Below are 22,496 nucleotides of genomic sequence, written 5' to 3'. Positions count from 1 at the left end.
GGCCGCACACACTACGCAGCTTAGAGGAAACGCTGGTCCAAGACACAACAGACTTTCTATGAAAACACAGATCACATTCCCAGCCACACCCTCCTAGCCACCATGGATGATACCAGCATTATGTACCAACAACCCACACCAGGATGGCATCCAAACCTGCCTTAGATATCTACAAGAGCAAAATGACAACTCAGAGTACAGACCCAAAGATATTACTAAACTTATAGACTTCATCCTCACACATAACAACTTCACTTTCAATAACCAACACTTCCTCCAGAACGTGAGCACAGCTTTGGGCACCAAAATGGCCCCACAATACAAGGTGAACAAAAATCAATGATTTTTTTTTTAATATATAAATCAGATTTTTTTAAAATCATAAATAAAAAGGAAATAATGTCACACACATTGAGTTACCTACCAATCAAACATGGGCATCAATTTCAGTTTTTCATCTCATGAAAATGGCTTTAGTCTGTCTGTCTAAGTCTATCTACCAGATCTTGCTTCTTGAAAGTTCTGGACTTTCAGTTTCCATTTCTCAGCAGACTACAGTCACATGTGCAAAGAGACAGGCTAGATAGGACTGTTGTTGTTCTGTGCTTATGTGGTGGTAAAACTGAGCCAAGCAAGACAGAGGAGTTAATTAAGACACTGTCTTAAAGATAGAGACACAATATAGGAAAGGATGGAGGCAGGAATAGAAAGGAACAGTGAAGTGGACTGGAAAGAAAAAAGCAAGACATTATTCAGTAGTACACACACACACTTCCTATATTCCCCCACACTTTTGCCACAGAAAAAAACTGTCATGGCTTTTGGGTGTAAAAGAGGCCCTATTTGGGAATATTTTGAAGTAATTCCTTTCCTGGATAAAAAAGGAAAACGTGTCAAGTGTAAGCAGTGCAAGAAGGAGATGCAGGGCCTAGTTGCAAGAATGAAACATCATAATGACAACTGCTTATTGGGAGAAAATGAAGAGGATGAAGATGTGGATATGTCTGAAGAACAATGTGAATCAACTGGTTAGTAAATTAAATAATTCATTCTTCAAGACTCTTTCTATGCCTTTCAATGTTAGTGTGATTTCACAAGTAAATTCCCAAGCTGTTTGCCATGTTGGATGGTGCTAGAAAAAAAAAAAAAAAGTTTAGCTTAGCTAATCCTTATGGCTTGTTTAATTAGTTAACTAGGTTTAGAATTGATCACCCAAGTTTATGATACAGAAAGCTGCAGTAAGAGAAATCTAGAGTTGTCAGTTGCCACTGGGTGTCATTTTCTTATGACCTAGACTATAATGGTGATGCCAGAAGTCTATTCCCTATTTTACTTCAGCGTAACTCAGTTACCCCAAGGAAACCCCAACCTATACTTGCTTTCTCAAAAAACAAATGTGCCAGTGAGTTCAATGGGGCTTACTCCAAAATTAAGTGCGCTCTAAGTGCAGTTAGTCACAGCGTTTTTGGTCATTTGGAATCAGATCTGCATCCTTGCTGAAAAAAACGTAAATGATTAACTAAATAATAGAGTGAGGAGAATGACTATTCAAAAATCATTTTTATTTTAGGATCCTATTTCAGCATAAAAGACTTCGACTGTCTATCTGCAACAACTTCAGAATCACCCATTGGTACTTTTAGCAGCAATGCTGAAACTAAACATATTTCAGACAATGTATCAGTAGCAAGCAAAAGATTTCAATCATCCAGTAAAACCACCACCATGGATGGGTTTGTAGTAAGGACCAACAAATAACAACAAGACACCACATATTAAAAGACTGATGGGTTCATTTATCCCACAAATTCTCCTTTTCGCATTGTTAACAATAAACACTTCATTGACATGGTTGAGTCCTTGCGACCGAGCTACACTCCACCTGATAGAGCGGACATTGGTGGAAGGTTGGTAGATACAGTCTATGAGAAGGAACTTGAACAGTGTGCAAGAAATACTCGGGGGAAAATTTGCCAGTTTGAACCTTGATGGGTGGAGCAATGTACATAATAATCCAGTAACGTGTGCCCGTGTGATAACAGAAGATGGGGGTGTATCTCCTTCAGAAACAATAGATACATTGGGAAATGTCCACACAGGAGAATATTTAAAACACGCTGCAATGAAAGCTGTAGTAAACTGCGAACAAAAATTTAACTGTCATGTGCACAGTATTGTCACAGACAATGTTGCAAATGTGGCAAAGATGAGAAGATACCTAGAAGAAGAAAGGGAAAGACGCTTCTTAATAACATATGGCTGCAGTGCCTGTTTAACGCATCCTTTAGCCAAAGACCTAAGGACTTCTCCAGGAACAAAAGAAAATGTTGAAGTCGCAAAATATTTCAGTAACAACCATTTTGCTTCAGCTTCACTGAAGAGAGCGGGAGGATCCAAACTAATTCTCTCTCAAGATGTTTGATGGAATTCTGCGGTTAATTGTTTTGAACAATTTATTAAGAACTGGCCCATTCGCATAAAAAACTGTAAAGAAAACCATGATAAAATAGATGGAAGTATCTCATCCAAAGTATCTAACATTGGATTAAGAGGACTATAGAGGATATACTCAGTATACTGAAGCATATATCCATAGCCTTAAGCAAACTTCAGAGACATTGTTGCTGCATTGCTGATGCTGTCAAAATTTGAAAGGTGCTTCAAGAGACATTGAAGAAAGAAATACCCGACTAGCAAGTTAAACTGTAGATATTAATGAAGCGAATGGATCAGGCCACCTCATTTTCTAATGAACATTCTCAACCCCAGATATAAAAGGCAGGTGCCTAACTTCTGAAGATGTTGCTACCATGGCATGGGCATCTCAAAATCACTCTTCAGTTATGCCAGTCATAATAAATTTCAGGGCTGAAGGGGAACTATTTAACTATTATGTTTACTGATAATGTTTTGAACTAAGTCACTTCCCTGAATTGGTGGAAATCATTAGCCAGGCACCTTGAAACAAAGCAGCTTCATCTGCAGGCACACAGAAAATATTTTCATCATGTGGTATTATTCACTCAAAGCTAAGAAATCAACTGGGAGTTGAAAAAGCAGGAAAATTCATATTTCTGTTTCAGTCTATGAATAAAAATGACAGTGGGAGCGGGGAAGATGAGATCTAGTTGTAAAAGTTTTAAAGACACTGTACATTTAGCGCTGTGATGACTTGTCTGTTAGAGTTAATAACATTTGAAAATTTAAAAAAAAGTTTAAAGGACAGATGTTGTAAAATGCCATATTGAATTGTAAATTAACATGTTTTAATGATCAGATTTGCACCACTGTTTAAGAAATATGTGAAGAAGTATCAGTGGGAAGCTTGATCTAAATCAATGATTTAAATGAGGGTTTTCTCCTGGTGATTTAAATTGCCAGCAATCATCCTAAACACACCAAGAAAGTAGGGCTGTGCAGCGGCAACATACTGAAACCCCATGTGCAGATCCAGGGGCCTGCGCCCCACTGGAAGAGCTGAGGGAATCGAAGTGGGAGCTGGGGGAACATTCAGGTCCCTGAACATTCCCCCAGTTCCCTGAGCTTTCCTCCAGCGCTTTCCAGGAGGTGCGGGCCCCCAGATGATATGGGATGACAGCACACTGCCACTTCCAGCTGGCGATGGCGGCGGCTCTGGGCTATTTCCCCAGCCAGCAGCAGCAGCCTGCTGAAACTCCATGCACAGATCCTGGGGCCCGTACACCCCAGTACGGCTGCAGGGCTGTGTTAGACTCCTCTGGTGGCTGCAGGCCCCTGGATCTGCACGGGGATGACAGTATGCTGCTGCTGCTGTTTGGGGCCACTGGCAGCACCAGTCTTCCTGGTATTTGGTAGAGGCTGCAGAGAGTGCCAGTCCCAGCCAGCAGTGGCAGCGTCCTGTTATCCTGCACACAGATCCGGGGGCCTGTGCCCCCCGGGAGGAGCCTGGCATAGGTCTGCAGCCCTCCCACGGGGGTGCAGACCCTGGATCTGGGTGCGGGATGACAGCAGGCTGCCACTGCCAGCAAACGATACAGGTTTTGCTCTGAACAGTTTGAGGTGATTTCCCAGAAACCCCTGCACCTATCCCCTTAACACTTGACTAGCTTCATGCCATCAGAAGGGTCCACCACCCCTGAAAGTTTCATCCTAATCAGGCACGAAATGACAAAGTTATAGGCATTTTCATGGATTCCCCAATCCAGCCTATGGGCAAAACACTGAAACGCATCAAAACAGCGAAACAGTTTCAATGAAATGAAATGGAACAGCGCTTCGAAACAGCGAAACGAAATACCGTCCCCTTCAAAACGGCGAAATGGAAATTGAAACAAAATGGTGCTGTTCCGCACAGCCATATAAGAAAGCTGTAATATACAGCCAAGCCATCTGATACCACTGAATTTGCACTGAGAACACCCACAATCATCACCTCACAAATCTCAAAAGGTCTTTCACTCAACAAAGACACTCCTCCAGAGAGATAGATCGCACTTTTGAAAGAGCCACCTGGATACCATGTGAAGAATTGCTGCAGGACAAAAAGAAAATTCCCATGAATCACACACCATTACTCATGAGTCATGACCAGGGATCTGGATTTTCTGTTTCCAATGGAAAAACAGAGAAAAACTCAGATTCCCTGTCTTTATCGGAGAAAAATGCAGATTTCTCTTTTCAGCAGAGAAATCCGCAGATTCTCCGCTTTTGCAAAGAGCTCTTGCAGACTGGCACAGCTCTTTGCAAAATCCCCAGCCCTGGCCAGAGGCGGAGGCAGAGGGGGGAGGGCGGGGCCTAAGCCTCTGAGGCAGTCAAGGCTGGGCTCAGGCTCAGACTTGCCCTTCACCCCTGGAGCATGGAGGTCAGTGGGGCTGTGGGGCAGGGCTGGGGAAGATGGTTGGGGGCTGAGGGAGCAGGGGTGCTGCTGGCCCCATGCAGCACATCACAGCTGGGAGCAGGGCCAGGGGGTGAGGGCAGGGGTGCGCCACTGCAGGGGGCTTCACGGGCAAGTGATGCGGGGAGCAGTGCATTGGTTCCTGCCATGTGCAGGCCACACACATGCCGCCCAGCGGCCTGCCCGGGGAGGGGGAGAGGGAGAGGGAGGCTGGCATACGGCCAGAGCACAGCTGCAGCAAGGGATGGGGGCGTGGGCTTGCACATGGCGCTGCCGCTTACCTGGAGGCGTGTTATGGCAGCAACAGCTGCTGCCTTCAAAACCTCCCACTGCTGCCACGGAGCCTTGCTCGAATCTGTGCAGCCGGAGGCAGCAGCATGGCACAGGGTGGTGGTGGGGATGGCTGCATGCCACCCAGCCAGCCACCACCACACTGCCGCTGCAGCCCAGCTGAACAGCTCTGGGCAGAGCTCCAGGGCGGCAGTGGGAGGTTTTGGAGGCAGTGGCCGTCACCGCCATAACAGGCCTCCAGGTAAGCAGCAGTGCTGCATACAAGCACAAGCCCAAACCCCCCCACCCCGCAATCCCTCACTGCGGCTGCAGAGCTGGCCACGGAGCCGTGCTCCAGCCACATGCCAGCCTCCATCTCCCCCTCCCCTGGGCAACTGGCCGGGTGGCATGTGTGCAGCCTGCACATGGCGGGCACCACCACACTGTGCCCTGCAGTGCTTGCCCGCAAAGCCCCCCAGAGAGGGGCACCCCTGCCCTCACCCCTTGGCCCTGCTCCCAGCTGCCACGTGCCACCTGGGGCCAGCAGCACCCCCGCTCCCTCAGCCCCTAAACCATCTTCCCCAGCACTGCCCCACAGCCCCCACCCTGCATGCAGACACCACTGTGGAGCTGTGCAGCTGGTTGTGGGGCATGCCGCTGAATGCAAGCCCCCCCGTTTCACCCCCAGCTGGGCAGCACATGTGGCGTGCACACGATGATTGCCACCACACTGCTGCTACTGCGCCCTGCACCACTTGCCCATAAAGCCATTCAGGTGGCCGTGAGATGGTAGCTCAGAGCGCAGCGGCAGCCTCCACGTACAAACCTCCTGTCAGGCCGACTGGCCAGCATGTATGGGGCCCACAGAGTGGCACCCCTGCCCTCACCCCCTGGCTCTGCTCCTGGAAGTGGGCACAGGAGCATACTCACCCACTTCTTAAGCTACTACCCCAGCACCTTCCCTTCCCCCCGCCCTGCCCCCCACACACTTACCTGCTGGGGTGGGTGTCAGTGTCTGTGGGTCTGGGGGGCTGTTGTGAAGGGCATCAGGAGGGCTGTTGAGGCTATGGGGGGGGGAGTGTGGGGCACCAGCTGCACTGGGAAGGGTTGTGGGGGCCTTTAATTTTTATCAATACCTCCTCTGTCTCTCATCTTCTCTGACCCTCATTGCCACACATTTGCATTTTCACTGACCTGCATTCTTGCATACTGCCTCCTGGCTTCATTCCCATCCAGGAAGAGCACAAAACAACTGCAGATGCTCTCTCTGCCTGAAAAAGGGTGTTTGTACCCGAACGCTTGCAAAGAAGGTTTTTTCAACTATTTCAGTTGCTCTAATAAAATATATCACGTTTACCCAAAGAACCTTGTCTGCTACCTCTAAGAATTTCTCTCATTCCCTCCCACTGCTTTTCTTTATTATGCTGCAGCTGGTTCATTATGATCAGACCTAAGGAAGAATGTCTTGCATTCAAAAGCCTGTTTAATTGTATGCTAACTACACAGTTGGCCTGATTAAAAAAAAATATGTCAGTCTAAGAAATTTTTGCCCCTTGCATAATTTCTGGACCATCACAGCTACAACATTAACCTTCCACATGAATAGAAAGTGTGTTTTAATAGCAGGATTCATCTCCTGCAGATTGGGAGAGGGTGGGGGAAAGGACAAAACAGGCCACACCTTGCTATCAGCAGCAGAGTTTAGCTCTGGGGCAGCCTGTGCAAAGGTTCACTTTTGAGCCCCAACATTTTCCTAGACTCTCACAGTGAAGTTTAAGTGTAATGCAGGGAGGTCCCCTGACAACACTGGGATTCTGTGAAATCATGTGGTTTGCACTATCCTAATCCCTGTTTGCTATCACAAATCTGTATGTGAAATTAATGTTCCATATATTCTATCAAGCTGCCTCACCAATCTGGAGGAAGGACCAAGTATTGTACATACTTTAAGACTGCCTTATCCTATTCACCAACCCTGCAGCACTAGTGGTCATTGCTGTTCCATCAATAGCAAAGACTCCATGAAACCAGGTGGCAAATACTTTATTTTACACTGTACTTACATGGATGAAAGCTACTCATGTACTTAGATGAAAACAGATTTAGAAAAAAAGTAACTTACTTTCACCTCATCACAAAATGAGAGAAGTCAAACCTGAATTTATGGTAAAAAATAGCTTAAAACGTTTAACCCACCTCCACGCCCCAACCCCTGCTCCACCCAATGCCCCCTCCTGCAGGGGAAAAAAAAAAAAATCAACAAAGTTCCCACTGTGACACCAAATTAATTCTTACCCATTGCTGCTGCTTGCTGTGTGCTGTGTGTCTGTGGATGCCATTGTGCAGCTTCAGTCTCAATCAGCTCATCTGCAAAGAAAAGGACATTAATCCTTAAATTTAATATCCAAGTATCCAAAATATCCCTTTATAAAATGTAGGACACGAATATTCAACTTCTACAGGAACAGTCTACATTTTGCTTAAGACATATGACAAGGGAAAGAACATTTTGCTGGGAGACCCCAAGTGAGGTGGTGCTTCCCAATGAAGTGGCGCCCTCTCCTACCTTGGGAGTCTACAAGAGGAGGCTAGACAGATATTTGGCTGGGGTGATACGACTTTGGCACCCGTTCCTGCCTGGGGCAGGAGGCCCGACTTGATGATCTGTCTAGGTCCCTTCCAGCCCTAAGCACTATGAAACTATGAATTTTTTAATCATGCAAGGGCAGCAGCAAAAAGCAAATTGCAGTCTCCCTCCAATTTTCCAAGGAAGCACAATTATCCTAGTATCATGCTTCTAATGGAGTCTTGTTAACATGAAGTAGAAGCTATAAAGGGAATGAACACCTATCTTTGTGTACATATCTGTCATTAGATTTAGGTTGACAAGATCCCTTTGCACTTAGTATTCTAAAGTAGTGCTGGGCAACATTTTTGTGGCAGCAGGCTCAGGTCCAAGATAGGCCAGTACTAGGATCCAGCTGCTGCCATTGACACTTCGACTTGCAACCCAGTCATGACATTGGTAAGCCTCCTACCACCTGACACAGGTGAAGCCCCCCCACTGTCGAAGCCATCTGCTGCCCATCTGCAGTGCAGCACTATCAAAAATCTCCCAGGTCTACAGGCCAAATCCAGTGCCTCTGCAGACCCATAGGTTGCTGACCCATTGTCTAAAGGGTTCTTTTCACCCCATGGGCTCATTCTCTCTCTCTCACACACGCATCATTGTTTTCATTATATCACGTAACTCCACAAAGACAGACTTTCCATCCCCACACCAAACCTACACAGCAGTCTAAAAACCTTCCAATTAGTTTTGTGCCATCATCAGCAATAACCACGTGCCAACAATGCTAGTAGGCTCATCAACCCTACAGCCTAGATGGCTTCTCCTGGAGGAGAAGATTATCATCATTTATTATATTCTGGCAGTTTGCCCAGTGATGTCCGAGGCCTCTGCCTCAAGAAACTTAAGAAGCAGGAGCCTGGTTCTGAAATAGGCTCAAACACAGGGCTTAGTCTTGTAAGTAGTCCCACTGCATTGCTTTTTTGGTTTTAAAGGAAACTGTCGCTGCAGTAAGCAATAGACATAGGTGCCAGGAGCAATAAAACCTATCACCTGGACAAGGGAGAAGAGATTGATGTCATATATATTGACTTCAAAAAAGCTTTTGATCTGGTATCCCATGATCACCTCTTGGCCAAACTGCCCAGTTGTGGCCTTGGCTCCACCACGATCCGCTGGCTGGGAAATTGGCTTTGTGGTCGGACCCAGAGGGTTGTGATTGATGGCAGTCACTCATCATGGTGCCCTGTGACCAGTGGGGTCCCTCAAGGCTCTGTCCTGGGACCCATACTGTTCAACATCTTCATTAACAATGTGGACATTGGAGTCAGGAGTGGACCGGCCAAGTTCGCCGATGACACCAAACTTTGGGGCAAAGCATCCACGCCAGAAGATAGGCAGGTGATCCAGGCTGACCTGGACAAGCTCAGCAAATGGGCAGACGAGAACCTCATGGTGTTTAACACCGAAAAATGCAAGGTTCTCCACCTTGGGAGGAAAAACCTGCAGCATCCTTATAGGCTCGGCAGTGCTACATTGGTTAACACTACAGAAGAAAGAGACTTGGGGTCATCATTGACCACAAGATGAACATGAGCCTCCAATGCAATGCTGCGGCTAGTAAAGCGACCAAAATGCTGGCGTGCATCCATAGATGCTTCTCGAGCAAATCCTGGGACGTCATTCTCCCCTTGTACTCGGCCTTGGTGAGGCTGCAGCTGGGGTACTGCGTCCAGTTTTGGGCTCCACAATTCAAAAAGGATGTGGAGAAGCTTGAGAGAATCCAGAGGAGAGCCACGCGCATGATCAGAGGTCAGGAAAACAGATCTTACGATGATAGGCTGAGAGCCATGGGACTCTTTAGCCTGGAAAAGCGCAGGCTCAGGGGTGATCTGATGGCCACCTATAAGTTTATCAAGGGTGACCACCAGGATCTGGGGGAACATCTGTTCACCAGAGCGCCCCAAGCGATGACGAGGTCGAACGGTCACAAACTCCTGCAAGACCGTTTCAGGCTGGACATAAGGAAGAATTTCTTTACTGTCCGAGCCCCCAAGGTCTGGAACAGTCTGCCAGCGGAGGTGGTTCAAGCACCTCCACTGAACACCTTCAAGAGTAAATTGAATGCTTATCTTGCTGGGATCCTATGACCCCAGCTGACTTCCTGCCCTTTGGGCAGGGGGCTGGACTCGATGATCTCCCGAGATCCCTTCCAGCCCTAATGTCTATGAAATCTATGAAACATTGGGTAATTGACTTTAAAGGACTTTAAGCTGCAGGGGCAGACAAATCTTCCTAGAGCCAACACGTAATCAGCCAGTATCTGATGTCAATATTTATGCTAAGATCTTCTGTATTTCAAGGTCCAAAGTATTCAATGTTAGAGTTCTACACCTATGCGCCTGAACTATTCAAATCAATTATTCAACCGAAATGAAACCCAGAGGAACACCACGAGTGATTCTCAACCTTTCTAGGCTGGAGGCATCCCTCAATAATCTTGAGACACTCTGTTGAAAATGCCATCTCCCAGTTTTCACTCATTTTTTGAATGCAGAACAATGTTCTCAGTGGTGGCAAATGACAGAATAAGGAGCTATGGTCTCAAGTTGCAACAAGAGAAGTTTAGGTTAGATATTAGGAAAAGGTTTCTCACTAAGAAGGTAGTAAAACACTGCAACAGGTCACCCAGAAAGGTTGTAGGATCTCCGTTAGGGCTGTGCAAAATTACTGTTTTGATTTGGTTTCAGATTCGGCCATTTCGGAGGACAGTGATTTGTTTCAGTGTTTCAAATCACTGACCTGTTTTGTTTCAGCCAAATCTGTTTCGGAGATTCAGCTCTGCTGAATCTGTTTCGAATGGTCTGTAAGGGAAGCTTTGCACAGCCCTACCTAGCCGGGCGGGGCCTGGGGCCAAGGGCGCCAGCGGGAAGCAGGACGGGACCATGGGTGGCTCATTCAGGAGAGGGGGAGGGCCGAAGCCCTCCATGCAGGCAACGAGACCCCCATACGGATTCCTGATCCATGTCACGTCAGGTCGCAGGGCAGGGAAGCAGAGCAAAGTGGTGAGCAAGCCTGCTGGTCCCTGCCATGTGACTCAACTCCACAGAGAGGAGATCCATGCTGTGGTCTCCTCACTGTCGCTGCCCCAGCAACGTGGGGCTATGCGGGGCAGACAACAGTGGCAAGGAGACCCCAGCGTGGATCTCTGCTCCCTGCAGAGCCAGGTCACACGGCAGGACAGTGCTAGTCCCTGCTGCGCGACCTGGCTCCACAGGGAGCAGAGATCTGGGGCTGCATGGGGCAGACAGCAGTGGGGAGGAGACCACAGCAGAATTTCTGCTCCCTGTAGAGCCAGGTCACATGGCAGGGATTCCCCAGCCTCGGATTCAATTCTCCATCTCTCTGATCATTCCCCCAGCTCTTCCCAGGGGGCGCAAGCCCCCTGATGTGCATGTGGGGTTTCAGCAGGCTGCCGCTGCAGGCTGGGGCCAGCAACAGCACCACAGTCTTCCCAGTGCTCAGAACAGGCTGTACCAAGCAGCTACTACTGCCCCACGCTGCTGAAACCCTGCACACAGATCGGGGGACTTGCACCCCCCAGGAAGAGCTGGGGAAGTGATCAGGAAGCTGGGGAATCAAAACGGGAGCTAGATGTCAGTATCAGAGCAAACCTTACCTCCCTCTTCTTAGTTTTTGTTTCCCTGCAAGCCTGGTTGCAAAACTCCAAAATTCTCCAACACATTTCAGAGCCTTGTTTCAATTCAGGTTCAGTGTTTTGGACACCACAACGGCCCAGAACACCTCTGAAATAAAACAGCTGCTGAAATTTCACACAGCCTTAATCTCCATCCTTAAGACCTGGGTAGACAAAGCCTTGACTGGGATGATACAGTTGAGATGGTCCTGCTTGGAGCAAGGGGTTGGACTAGACCTCCTGAAGTCCCTTCCAACCTTAATTATCCATGATCCTATGAACAGAGTAATTCTTCCATTGCAAAGAACTCAGAAAGACCACAAGAAGTCAGAACATTTTAAACACTACAGATTCCTACTTGAAATCTTTGAGTTTATCTGATGAGTGATGTCTGCACACTTAACAGTATTAATATTTGAGTGGCACCCTGAAGCACCCTTGAAAGGATCTCAAGACACCCTGGAATAGCATATGAAAGGAAAAAGGAAGGAGAGAAGCTACATGACCTTAAATACTCCTATGCCATCGCAACTACACACAGTAAAGGAATGGACAGCTCTTTGAAAATTACCTACTTTCCCTTCTCTTGTCCAGCTGGGATGCCTAACTGGAGTGTACTTTCTCTTGTTCAGAACTATCAGCAGGAACAGTAGCCGGCCAGTCCAAGCTTCTCTTCTCTGCTCCCAGGACACTCAGCTCAACTTCATCATCATAGATAGGGAGCAGGAACAAAGTGGTAATGTGGAACATTCCCCTCAGAATATCAGATAGCCTTCTTATGAATAGAAACACCTGGGGAGAGAGAAAAAGAATAACAATAAAGAAAAGTAAAATACAGGAAATACATAAAAAGAAAAGGATACAATATCCCATCACTGTTACCATGAGATGGACACAATGAGAAAGACACAAGCATCTTCTTCCCACATGCAATTTAAATGGGTGGCTATATAAAAGAACAATGCAAAAAGGATCATGAAAAAACCTTGGATTTGGATATGCCAAAAAGCCTCCCCTTTCTCTTATGCCCAAGTCTATGCAAATGGTTTTAACCTGGAATATATTTTCTTCCAATAGTCAATACTGCATAACTACTTGCATTCTCCAAACCTACCATACTTTCCTCATTGTCTCATTTTTCAAGAGTAAACCCATGCAAAACCTTCATAATTACTAGTAATTCTGTTGGAAGATGTTTTGCAAGAGTCTTTAAACTGATTCAGTAAAAAGCTGAGATGTGCTTTCAAGAAGCTGCTTTAGAGTAAGAGCAAAACAAAAGCAAAGACACAGAATGAATTAATACAGGTACAATTCACAAAGCTGAACAGAAGTACCAGGAAGAGAAAGAGAATGATTAAGTTTTGAAAATAAGTTCCAAGAGGAAAAACAGTCCTGAATCTTTATTTTTAGTATCCTACCCTACTGAGGCATAAAACAAATTTATGGCTTGAAGACATGCTGCAGTAGCATTGGGTGAAGCAGTGGGGGCTCAGCTCACTCAGATGAAATTAAAAGAAATAGATGGTTTACTAGTTAGATAAGGGCCTGACCTCTAGGTCATCTGTTTAATTCCAGAACAGATCAATTATCATCACAGAGATGTTCAGTGAACTTAAATGAGCGTGTAGTGGATAATGTCCCCTTCAGATAACCATCACAGTTTCAACTGAAAAAAAAAACTGGACGATCAGCTGAGCTGGAGATCACAGGGTGCTGACAAAAGAACTTAGAATGAATAGGACTTATCAGTATGCACCCCAGTCAGAGTTGAGGCCTAAGATATTTACTGGTTAAATAGTTGTGCACAGAAAGAATTCATCAGTAGAAAAGACAGTCTAGTTTAACAATTTAAAGGACTGTAAATTAAATTCTAATGTAAAAACAAGTCAGGAAAAGTTCTAAGGAGATAACAGGAGAAGCTATGCAAGCTGCTACCCAATTGGTATGGCAATCTGAAAACTAGATGTACAGGCTCAAAAAAGGGTTCAGAAAAGTTTTCTCCACAAGCAGGGCATGGATCTTAAACACTATGGTACAGCAGTGTTAGAGTGATGCTGTAGCCTTGATGGTCCAGAAATTATGAGGGGTTTTGTGAATAGTAACTTCTTTTGAACCAACTACATGGTTGGGGTGAATTCAAAAAACTTTCAAATGCAAACAAAAGGCATTTTTCAACCTGCCTTCAAAAGTTTGCCTAACTTTATCTCAAGCATGCAGTTGGTCCAATAAAAGATATTGCTCAAAAATCCTTGCCAACAATATATGCCATAAGTATGGCTTGGCAGAATTTTTTTTTTTTTAAATAATTTTGACGGATAACGTCATTTTTTATTTTTAAGCATTTATTTAAATTTTTATCCATTTAAATTTTCAGGATTGTGCACAATTAGAAGTATGCGGGGTGTACAAATGCTGCCAGCTGAGTGGCAGAGCTGTTATCAGTCCCAGCTCCACTTGCCCGCAGTTCCCTCATCCGCTTTGTCACTTTCTCTTCCTTTGTTCCCAGTCCCCTGCGTTTTCTGGGAGCTGCAGTCCAAACTAGTCATCCTCCTCCTCCTCCAAGCTTGTCATCTGGCTATCCAGTAAGGAGGCTCTGGCCGGGGAGGCTCCCGGCGACCTCAGGGCATTTTTCCTTAGTGTCCTTCGCGCACGTCTCGGGCAGAGTACCACTGGGCAGTAGCTGCCGGCAAGCTCCCTCAGTTTGCGAGCCGGTGGGCACTGTCTGGGGTGCTCTGCTCCGTGTCCCCCGGGGAAGCACTAGTTTTGACCCTATGACCCGCACAAGCACACCCTGTTTTCTCTTTTGTTGTCCCCCGTAAGTTATTGGTGTTTTTAAGGCACTGGTCACCCTACCCAGTGGCGCCCCCCCCCTTGCAGTTTTAGGCTTTTAACTTTTTAAAGCTTTTAGCCTTTTATATAAACTGCATGAAGAACATCGAGCGCCAGATGCCATTTCAACGACCCATCCCTGCAATTTTAGTTGATGTCATCACGGCACTGGTCACCACCGCCAGAACAGCACCATGCAGCGGCGATGATGGCCAGGCTGGACCTGCCCCGCTAGGGGTGCAACACAGGACTGTCTCTGGGCTCCCGCGAGGGATCCAGAGGACGTAGTGAACTCGGCCGCCGACTGCCAGCAACCCCCAGATCCAGCGGCACATCCGCAACCTGAGGACATCAATAGTCCAAACTAGTCAGCACACTTCTGCTCCCCCTGTCATCACACACTCAGTCAGCTATCATTTTTCTTATGTCCTCATTCTATAAATTTCAATTATTAATGATGGAAATATTTTCTGTTGGTCTGTGAGTGTGAGGTGATATCAAAGTTTATTGATAAAAATCTAATTTTACCAAGCCCAGGTATATATTACATCATATTCATTACACTAACCAAGAAGCTTGCACAGCTACTATCTTTGCTATACATACTCTACCGATATACACGGTGTTAGTCTTCACATCATGAAACCGTGGCTGACTTCAGTAAATCCTAAATTAATCCAGCACTGCATTCATTTAAGAATGATTAACATTTTATATTTCCATAATTAACCACTACAGGCAACCCCCACTTAATGCTGTTCCGCTTAGCACTATTTTGCTATAATGCTCATTTTAAATTGATACCTGATTTCACTTAGCACTCAGCGAGTTTCGTTATAAACACTTGTGGTCACCATCTCAGGTCATTAAAACAATTGCGGTTGCCATCTTGGGTCATCAAATACTTTCAGTTTCACTTAAAGCTCATTTTTTCAGGAACCAATTAAGAGTGCTAAGCGGGGGTTGCCTGTAGTTGTAATCACATTTCTCTCTTTTTGTTTTTTATTTGGCAAGACATATTTCTAAGTAGAAACATACTATGACGCAGAGAGAAATCTGTAGGAGATTCTAGCTGAAAACCTTTATTCTTTTTTTAAAAGTGACCACAAACACTCAAAAGGACATTTTTCTTTAATAATATCTTTCTTCATTAACTTTGAATGACATAGGTTTCTTCCTCTTCCCTCTGTATTTCAGAAATTCTGAGATGTCAGGAGTTGCAGTCAGAATCAAAGTCAGGAAGTAAACTCTTATTTAAGCGGTTTACTGCAATGTTTTCTATAAACCATATTCTCTTCAATGCTTCAAGAGTTTGGTTTTTTGTTTGTTTGGTTTTTTGAAAAACACAATCAACTTTAGTTGGGAAAAATATAACCAAATACTTACAGATGTTTATATTTCTATCCCTGTGAGTAGTTAAGTTCCCACCCAATACTATTGCCAATAATTGGCATACAAAAACCAGCAGTTGCAAGAGAATGCTCTAAAAATGGGGCTTTTAAAAGTGCAAAGAGAAAAGTAAACAGCATGGGCTATAATGTTCCAATTGCTAGGGATACTTTTATGGTGTGGCAGAAGGGGAAAGATTATAAATTGCTGCCTAGAAGAGATTTAAATGTTGACTACTTGCTTTTAAATGCTAGCACACACAGGGTTTGAAAGCAATTAAAAGCCTGTGTTCTATAACCCATGTTTCTAACACAGTTAAAGAGCCATGTTCCCAAGCTTATATGGGGAAACAGAGAGCTAGCGCTGAACACAGCTGCAGTGTGGCACGCACTAAGCCACTCCGCCAAAAATTTCCCTACCAGTAGAACCCACAACAGGAGTTCAAACATTGATCATACTCCAAGCAGCTGCAGCTATTTTTTAAAGCCATCACAACATCTAACCCTGCAGAGCCAACTGGGGATTTAGTTGGGACAGAAAAATGCCCTGCAATGAAGCAGATTTGAAAACTTATTTTCCCACACACCTTTTCAGCGTACTTGGTTTTGAGTTTGCCATAGCATAAGTCACTTTTCAAGCTGTTCTACACAGCAGTGCAAACTTTTAACAGTTATAGAGAATTGTCTAACTAGTTGTATATAGACACAAGACTCTTACAAATTACCATTCTGGTGATTTCTTGAAGTGTTGTGGGGTAACTATAGCAGTGGAAGAAATAGAAGCACCTATGTAGATTCTTTGGGATATCATTAACTCACTGAATCCAGTTTTTAAGTGTTAATGAGTCATCTCAAAAGTGCCCTGCACAAAAGTATCTCAAAAAGAAACTAAAAATAAACCTCTGGTGGCAGAATTGTTGGGAAGGAAGTTTAGATCAGTACTGCTCTTGTTTGAAAGTTCTGAACACTTGTTTAAGCTGATATCATAATATGACTAAAGTAAATATTTAAGGATGCCAGGAAGTCCTAACACAATTGAAAGCTTTTTCAAAAACCACAGTTTTTGAAGAGGAGCTTGCAGTCTAAATAGACAGAATAGAGATGGAAGTCAGGGAATAGAATAGCAGGGAATAACACAGCAACAGGTCTGTAAAAGTTACTACAAACTGTTTTAGAGGGTCAGGCTTTAGGAAGTAGAGATGAAGACAAGGGAAGGGTGACAGACACAGAAGAAAGATGGGAGAAAAGGCTGATTCAGTAAGGCTTTAGAGAAGGGTTTAGGATCAGAACATACAGCCACTGAGCGCAGCCAACCTGGACTCCACTATCAATGCTGGTCCTGCCCACTGTTTCTGGTTGCAGTCAATGGATGCTACTTCCTAAATTCCTTTTGCCCCTGGGTTTAGAATTTCTCTCTCCTCCAATCCCACAAGAGGTAGCAGAGGGATGGTAACGACTGATCCCAGTGCTCCTCTCTCTGATGGTGGCTACAGAAAGTAGTATTCCCAGCTGGATCCTATCTTCCCTATCCCTCCTCAGTTTTTCAGTGACTGGTGCTCCTGGGAGCTACTGCAATCATGGTTAAAATCAGGAATTATAACAACCAAAATCCTTGCACAATGCATCTTTGGATATAAAGCACCCAACTATGCAGAGTTTACAATCTGCATACACCAGAAAGCATGAGCATCCTTCACTGTCAAATGAAAGATGTCCATCTTACAGAGAGAAGACTACATCTTAGGTGGTGGCAGCACATGGGACAGGAGCAGCACCTAGAGCAGAGGTGGGCAATTATTTTGGGAAGAGGGCTGCTTACTGAGTTTCGGCAAGCCATTGAGGGCCACATGACAAGCAGCTCAGGGCAGATAAATGTTAATTTTCTAAATTTTTTAGGGGCCCCGCAGGCTGGATAGAATGGCCTAGTGGGCCACGTTCAGCCCCCAGGCCGCATTTTTCCCACCCCTGTGCTAGTCTGAAGTCAGGTAGAAGGCAGGACAGTATCTTACAGTCTAGACTTTAAAATTGATACCCCACCCTGACTTCTGCACAATTTATTTGATGCAACTCGTTGACACCCACAGCCACTGACACCAAAACTTTAGAGTAGATTTTTATTCAGGCATAACTGGGCAGTTATGCTCCTTCACCTAAGGGCACTGTATTTAAAGAAGGTGGAGCAGATGGTGTTCTTAGAAAACATCAGGGCTTGTGACAACAATGAAACAGGCTTCAGTGTTGCAGCCAGCATCAGGATCCATAGGCCTCTCCAACACTGTCACAGTCTTATGTGAGGGACCCATCCAGGCAACCCCCACTTAATGCGGTTTCAATTAGCACTATTTTGCTATAGCGCTCATTTAAAATTGATACCTGGTTTCACTGAGCGCTCGACCATTTTCGCTGTAGTGCTCTGTGGAATCAGGGAGTTTTAGCAGGAAGGCGGGGAGAAGCAGCGGTGGCAACAACAGTAGCAGCAAGTGCGGTGAGTGGCAGCGAGTGGGGGTAGGCGTGAGCATGGTGAGGTGGGAAGAAGCCAGGCATGGCTAGTGAACACAGACTGGTGGGGCAGTGGAGTGTCCCACGGCGGGGGTGGTGGGGGTTTACAGATGGCTGGCACATAGCAGGGATGCTGCAAACCCCGCTACTCCCGGCCAGCTGCAAACATCCACCCCGTTCCTGTGGTATGCTCCACCGCCTGAGTTCACTAGTCAAAGCAGCGGAGATGGTGAGGAGTGCGGGGCCTGCGCCTGTGCCCAGGGCCAACAGGGGCCTGCACCCAGGGTAGGGCTGCAGGAATGAGGCCCGGGGCCAGGGCTGGCAGGGGCCCACGCCTAGAGCAGGACAGCAGGAGTGCCAGTTGCATAGGGCCTGCATTGGTGCCTGGGACAAGGGCCAGGAGGGGCCCAGAATGAGGCAGCAGGAATGCAGGCCTGGGCTGGCATGTGAGACTGGAGTGGCCAGCAGGCTAATGGGGAGAGATGGTGGCAGCAAGAAGCGGTGGTAACCAATTACCTATATTTACATTCATTCCTACAGGCAAATGGATTTCACTTAGCACAGTTTTGCTTAGTGCTTGGTTTTTCTGGAACCATTTAAGAGCACTAAGCGGGGGTTGCTTGTATTTATGTTGTGTGTTGTATAGCACAGAACTTGTTATGTCAATATAAATAAGAATTGGAAAAGGTAAGAATACAAGGCTCCTGGAAACCCAGCACACCATTGATACCACAACAGTAATATTAAAACAATCAGCTGAAGGGGAACTTGGTCAGCAACGTATCAAAACACTACTCTTAACCCTTACTTCATTGTACGAAGACCACCAATGTGCCTGGAAGGTTGCTAAAAATCAAGCCGTTTCAGACAAATGTGGGAAACAAATTGCCAAAGTCTAGGTGCTCTCCCAGAAAACACCAGGCCAGTAATACCCTCTCCTCCGTAACAAAAGGGATCCAATGCAAAAGAGCCTTCTGACTACAGTGTGGAACTTGGGAAGCAACACGTCTCAGCCCATGTAGGGCTTTTTAGTATACAAACAACAACTTAAATAGATCTGAAGACCACTGCAGATCCTGGAGCACAGATGTTCCCAACAAAGCACCTCAGTCAACAAGCAAGGTGCTGCACTTTGCTTCAGTCTACAAGTAGCACACTGCCAATAATTTTGCCGCTGATTTAAGTGCTTCAAGATTAGATAATAGTAATGTTCCCTCCAGAAAAGAGCCTTCTGACCAGCTGCAGTTGATAAAAATAAACTAGTTCACTACTACAGTGATTAACAAGTAGCAGCTGGGGGCCTAACTCAACTCTTCAGCAATAAAACATAGTAACTAATAGTGAATCTGCTCTCTCAAGCACTTCTATTACTTCCCTAATCTGCCAGCATTATCTCCATCTTACCTCAAGTCAAGCTTCAGCCAGTTTGCAAAAAATCTCGTCACAATCTCAGTTTGACACCAAGGTGCTGAACTGCATCACTGCAGTCAGATGAAAGCATACCAAGCGGCATTTGTATAGGCCACTCTTCAAGCCACTTTAGCAAATCTACTAATGGCCTAACACACACAGTGAACAGGAAGGGTGACAAGAACAGCGTTTGGAAGCTCCTTGGGAAGATAAACTGCCCACAGGTGAATAAGCAATACCTTATGATCAATGCTATAGAAGGCAGTTGATTAACAGTACCAGAACATGCACACTTGATCTTTACTGCTCACAGGAAGAGATTGCCAGCCAGTACAGCCCCCATGCCAAAGCCAAGTCTATAGCCAAATTAACACAGGTAAAGAAAGTCAAAGGATACTGCAGGAGCGTTCGTTGTAGCTGTGTTGGTCCAAGGACATAGGCAGACTAGATTCTTTGGATAAATCTGATAACTTTTATTAGATCAATCAAAATAGTTGGAAAAATTCTTCTTTGCAAGCTTTTGTGCACAAAACACCCTTCACCCGTCAGCACTAAGATACTGCAAGAATTCTTACCACAGTACTCTCCACCAGCAGACCCAAGAAAAGAAGACGGGACATAGATTAACATTAGCTAAATTGCCAGAATCAAGTAATGACTTTGAACAAAAGCTGCCCTAATGCCTCCTTCAAGAAGAAAGAAGGTTGTCTCTCTTTAAGAGGCACTTGGACCATCTCCACAAGCAAGTAATTTACTACTTGCCACTGGCCTTCACCTCCTACGAAAGATAAGGAACAAAGGCTTTGGAACAAAAGTTCTTTTCCTATTATGAAAGAATAAAAAATGCCAATTCTTTTAGTGAGAACTTGTACTCCAACTAAGAAAAAATATATATTTTACATACATGTACAACCTCCCCTCACAGTACCATCAAGATATGAGCACAGAAGACAGGCTTTGCAGCCAGAAAGTTGTGGATGTGTGTGACATCTAAGAACCTTAAATTGTATTACATGAAGAAAATGAGCATAGCTTCTGCTTTTCCTGCACTGAAAAATAAACATATGCTTTTCTGGAAAAAGGGGTGTCATATGGCCAACTGTCAAATTCAAATTTTATTTATGTACACTGCATATTCCCAACTGTCAAGTTTGTGTTACTGCAAGACTCCCACTTCTGACTCGTTTTTACTACAAAGTGAAGTGTAAAAGTGCTTGCTGAGACCAGAATTGGACATTTTATAAGTACAATATTTTCAGTCTGAGACTTACTTTTGGTTATTTTTAAAATAAATGTATACCTTTAAATGCAAGACAGTATTGTTAACCACTTAAACATCAACACACTCTTAACTCTACAAACCCCAATCCTGCAAAGGTTTCCCTGCATGTGAGCGGCCCCTTTAACTTATCTGACTTTACAGACCTCTAGGAAGAAAAGTAGCAGTTTAGTTTGCAGCTTGCAGGCCAGGTTATTTGGATAGATGCAATATCCTTTACTAGATCTACTAAATAAGTGGAAAAAAGTTATTTGCAAGCTTTTGGGCACAAACACCCTTTGTCAGGCATTGGGAGACTTTTGGGCTGAAACAGTGGCCTCTGGTGAAATTACTATTGATCACTTTAATCTTTAGGGTCTACTGACTGTGTCTACCTTATACACTACCATCAGCACAGCAAATGCAGCAGCAACAAGTCTATCAGTGTTCAAATAAGCAGAATGGGATACTCCAAGTGCAACACTTTCATAAACATGGGACTTGTGTGAGGGCCCTGCCATGCATCCAAATGAAAGCTGCCTAGAAACCAGCTAGGGGGTTGTTACACATTTTCAAGTATTACATTCAGAGCCGGTTGGCTGTTTTTATAGCTGGTTGGACATTTTTATGTCATGATCATGACTTGGCATACGGGGGCTGGCCTAAATTCATTGTGCTGTTCACCAGCAAATTGCATGACTGTACCTTTGCACGTGGGGCTGGTTTACATTCACTGCGTGGATGACCTGCCAGTTATACGCTCATTGCTTGGCACATGGGGCCCATCTAAATGTACTGCACAACCCCCCAGTCAGGGTGGGAATTATGGGGGAGCTAAGCCCCCGCATAAGAGACAAGAGCTCCGCTGTAAGATTTGAAAATCATAACCTGGAGGGGGTCTCCTGATTATCCCTTCCAATAAACCGCTTTAAAATTTTTTGCAGCGCCCCCCCGAGTCAACGTGTAGTTCGACCCCTGCCCCCAGGGAATCGCGCAATGTATGCAAGGTGTGGCAGGGGCCCAAGTCTCCATCGTTACGGCGAGGCGGGGGCCGCGACGTGCTGCGGCCAGAAGAGACATTACAGGAGGCGCCGGGCTCAGCTCCTAGCAGACCAGAGCCCGCGGCTGAGAGGGAAACAATAGCTGCAAAGTGAGTCAGAGCCGAGGGTCGGCAGCTGTTAACCCTGCAAAGCAGGAGCGGAACTGCGAGGCAGCCCGGGCCGGGCCCGGAGGGAAAAACCCAGGCTCCCCCGAACGCAGCCCTTACAACTACGGGGCAGGACGGGGGGATCCCTCCCACCCCCGCTGCAGCTCATGTCTCACCTCGGCCAAGTCGCTGCGAGCTGCCCCAGGAGGGAGGAGGCGGCGGCGACAGTTGCGAAGGGGCGCCGCGCGCTTGCCCCGCTTGGGAGAGGACCGGCCAGGGGCTCCCGGCGCCGGCGGCCCGGGCTGGGAGGCGGGAGTCGAACGCTGGCCCGCGACGCTCCACGCCCCGCCCCTGCACGCGGACACGCCCACTGCCGGACAGGCCCCGCCTCCAACAGAGGGATTCCGTAGAGGGGCCGAAGCTCCTCCGGAAACCTCTGAAGCCCGCCCTCCCGGTGAGCGGCGCTTAGGGGGGAGGGGCCCCCAGCGGTCGCTATGAAGGTGAGCTAGGCTGCCCTGCGTGGCAGGAGCCTCTGCCCAGGGTCTTGGCTGAGAAC

The 22,496-nt window shown here is 46.0% G+C and overlaps 1 protein-coding gene across 2 annotated transcripts in view; it reads right to left on the bottom strand.

Moving 5' to 3' along the window:
- AFF1 (ALF transcription elongation factor 1) overlaps positions 1–22,276 on the bottom strand; it is a 204,397-nt gene extending 182,121 nt beyond the window's left edge. Inside the window, exons 1-3 of one of the 2 annotated variants that reach the window (XM_090037027.1) lie at positions 22,117–22,276; positions 11,981–12,201; positions 7,439–7,510 (exon numbers count right to left, since the gene is read on the bottom strand). In XM_090037027.1, the coding sequence (XP_089893153.1) occupies positions 7,439–7,482 (44 nt within the window). In that variant the 5' untranslated portion in view covers positions 7,483–7,510; positions 11,981–12,201; positions 22,117–22,276. The remainder of the gene's footprint in view (positions 1–7,438; positions 7,511–11,980; positions 12,202–22,116) is intronic. The other variant, XM_090037026.1, reaches the window with a different exon arrangement.
- Between the last annotated feature and the right edge of the window lie 220 nt (positions 22,277–22,496).

This window comes from Crocodylus siamensis, chromosome 2 (genome assembly GCF_052110815.1).
Source record: "Crocodylus siamensis isolate JL-2025a chromosome 2, ASM5211081v1, whole genome shotgun sequence".
Taxonomy (NCBI): Eukaryota; Metazoa; Chordata; order Crocodylia; family Crocodylidae; genus Crocodylus; species Crocodylus siamensis.
Note: the sequence above shows the minus strand (reverse complement) of the source record. Positions and strands in the feature narration are given on the sequence as shown.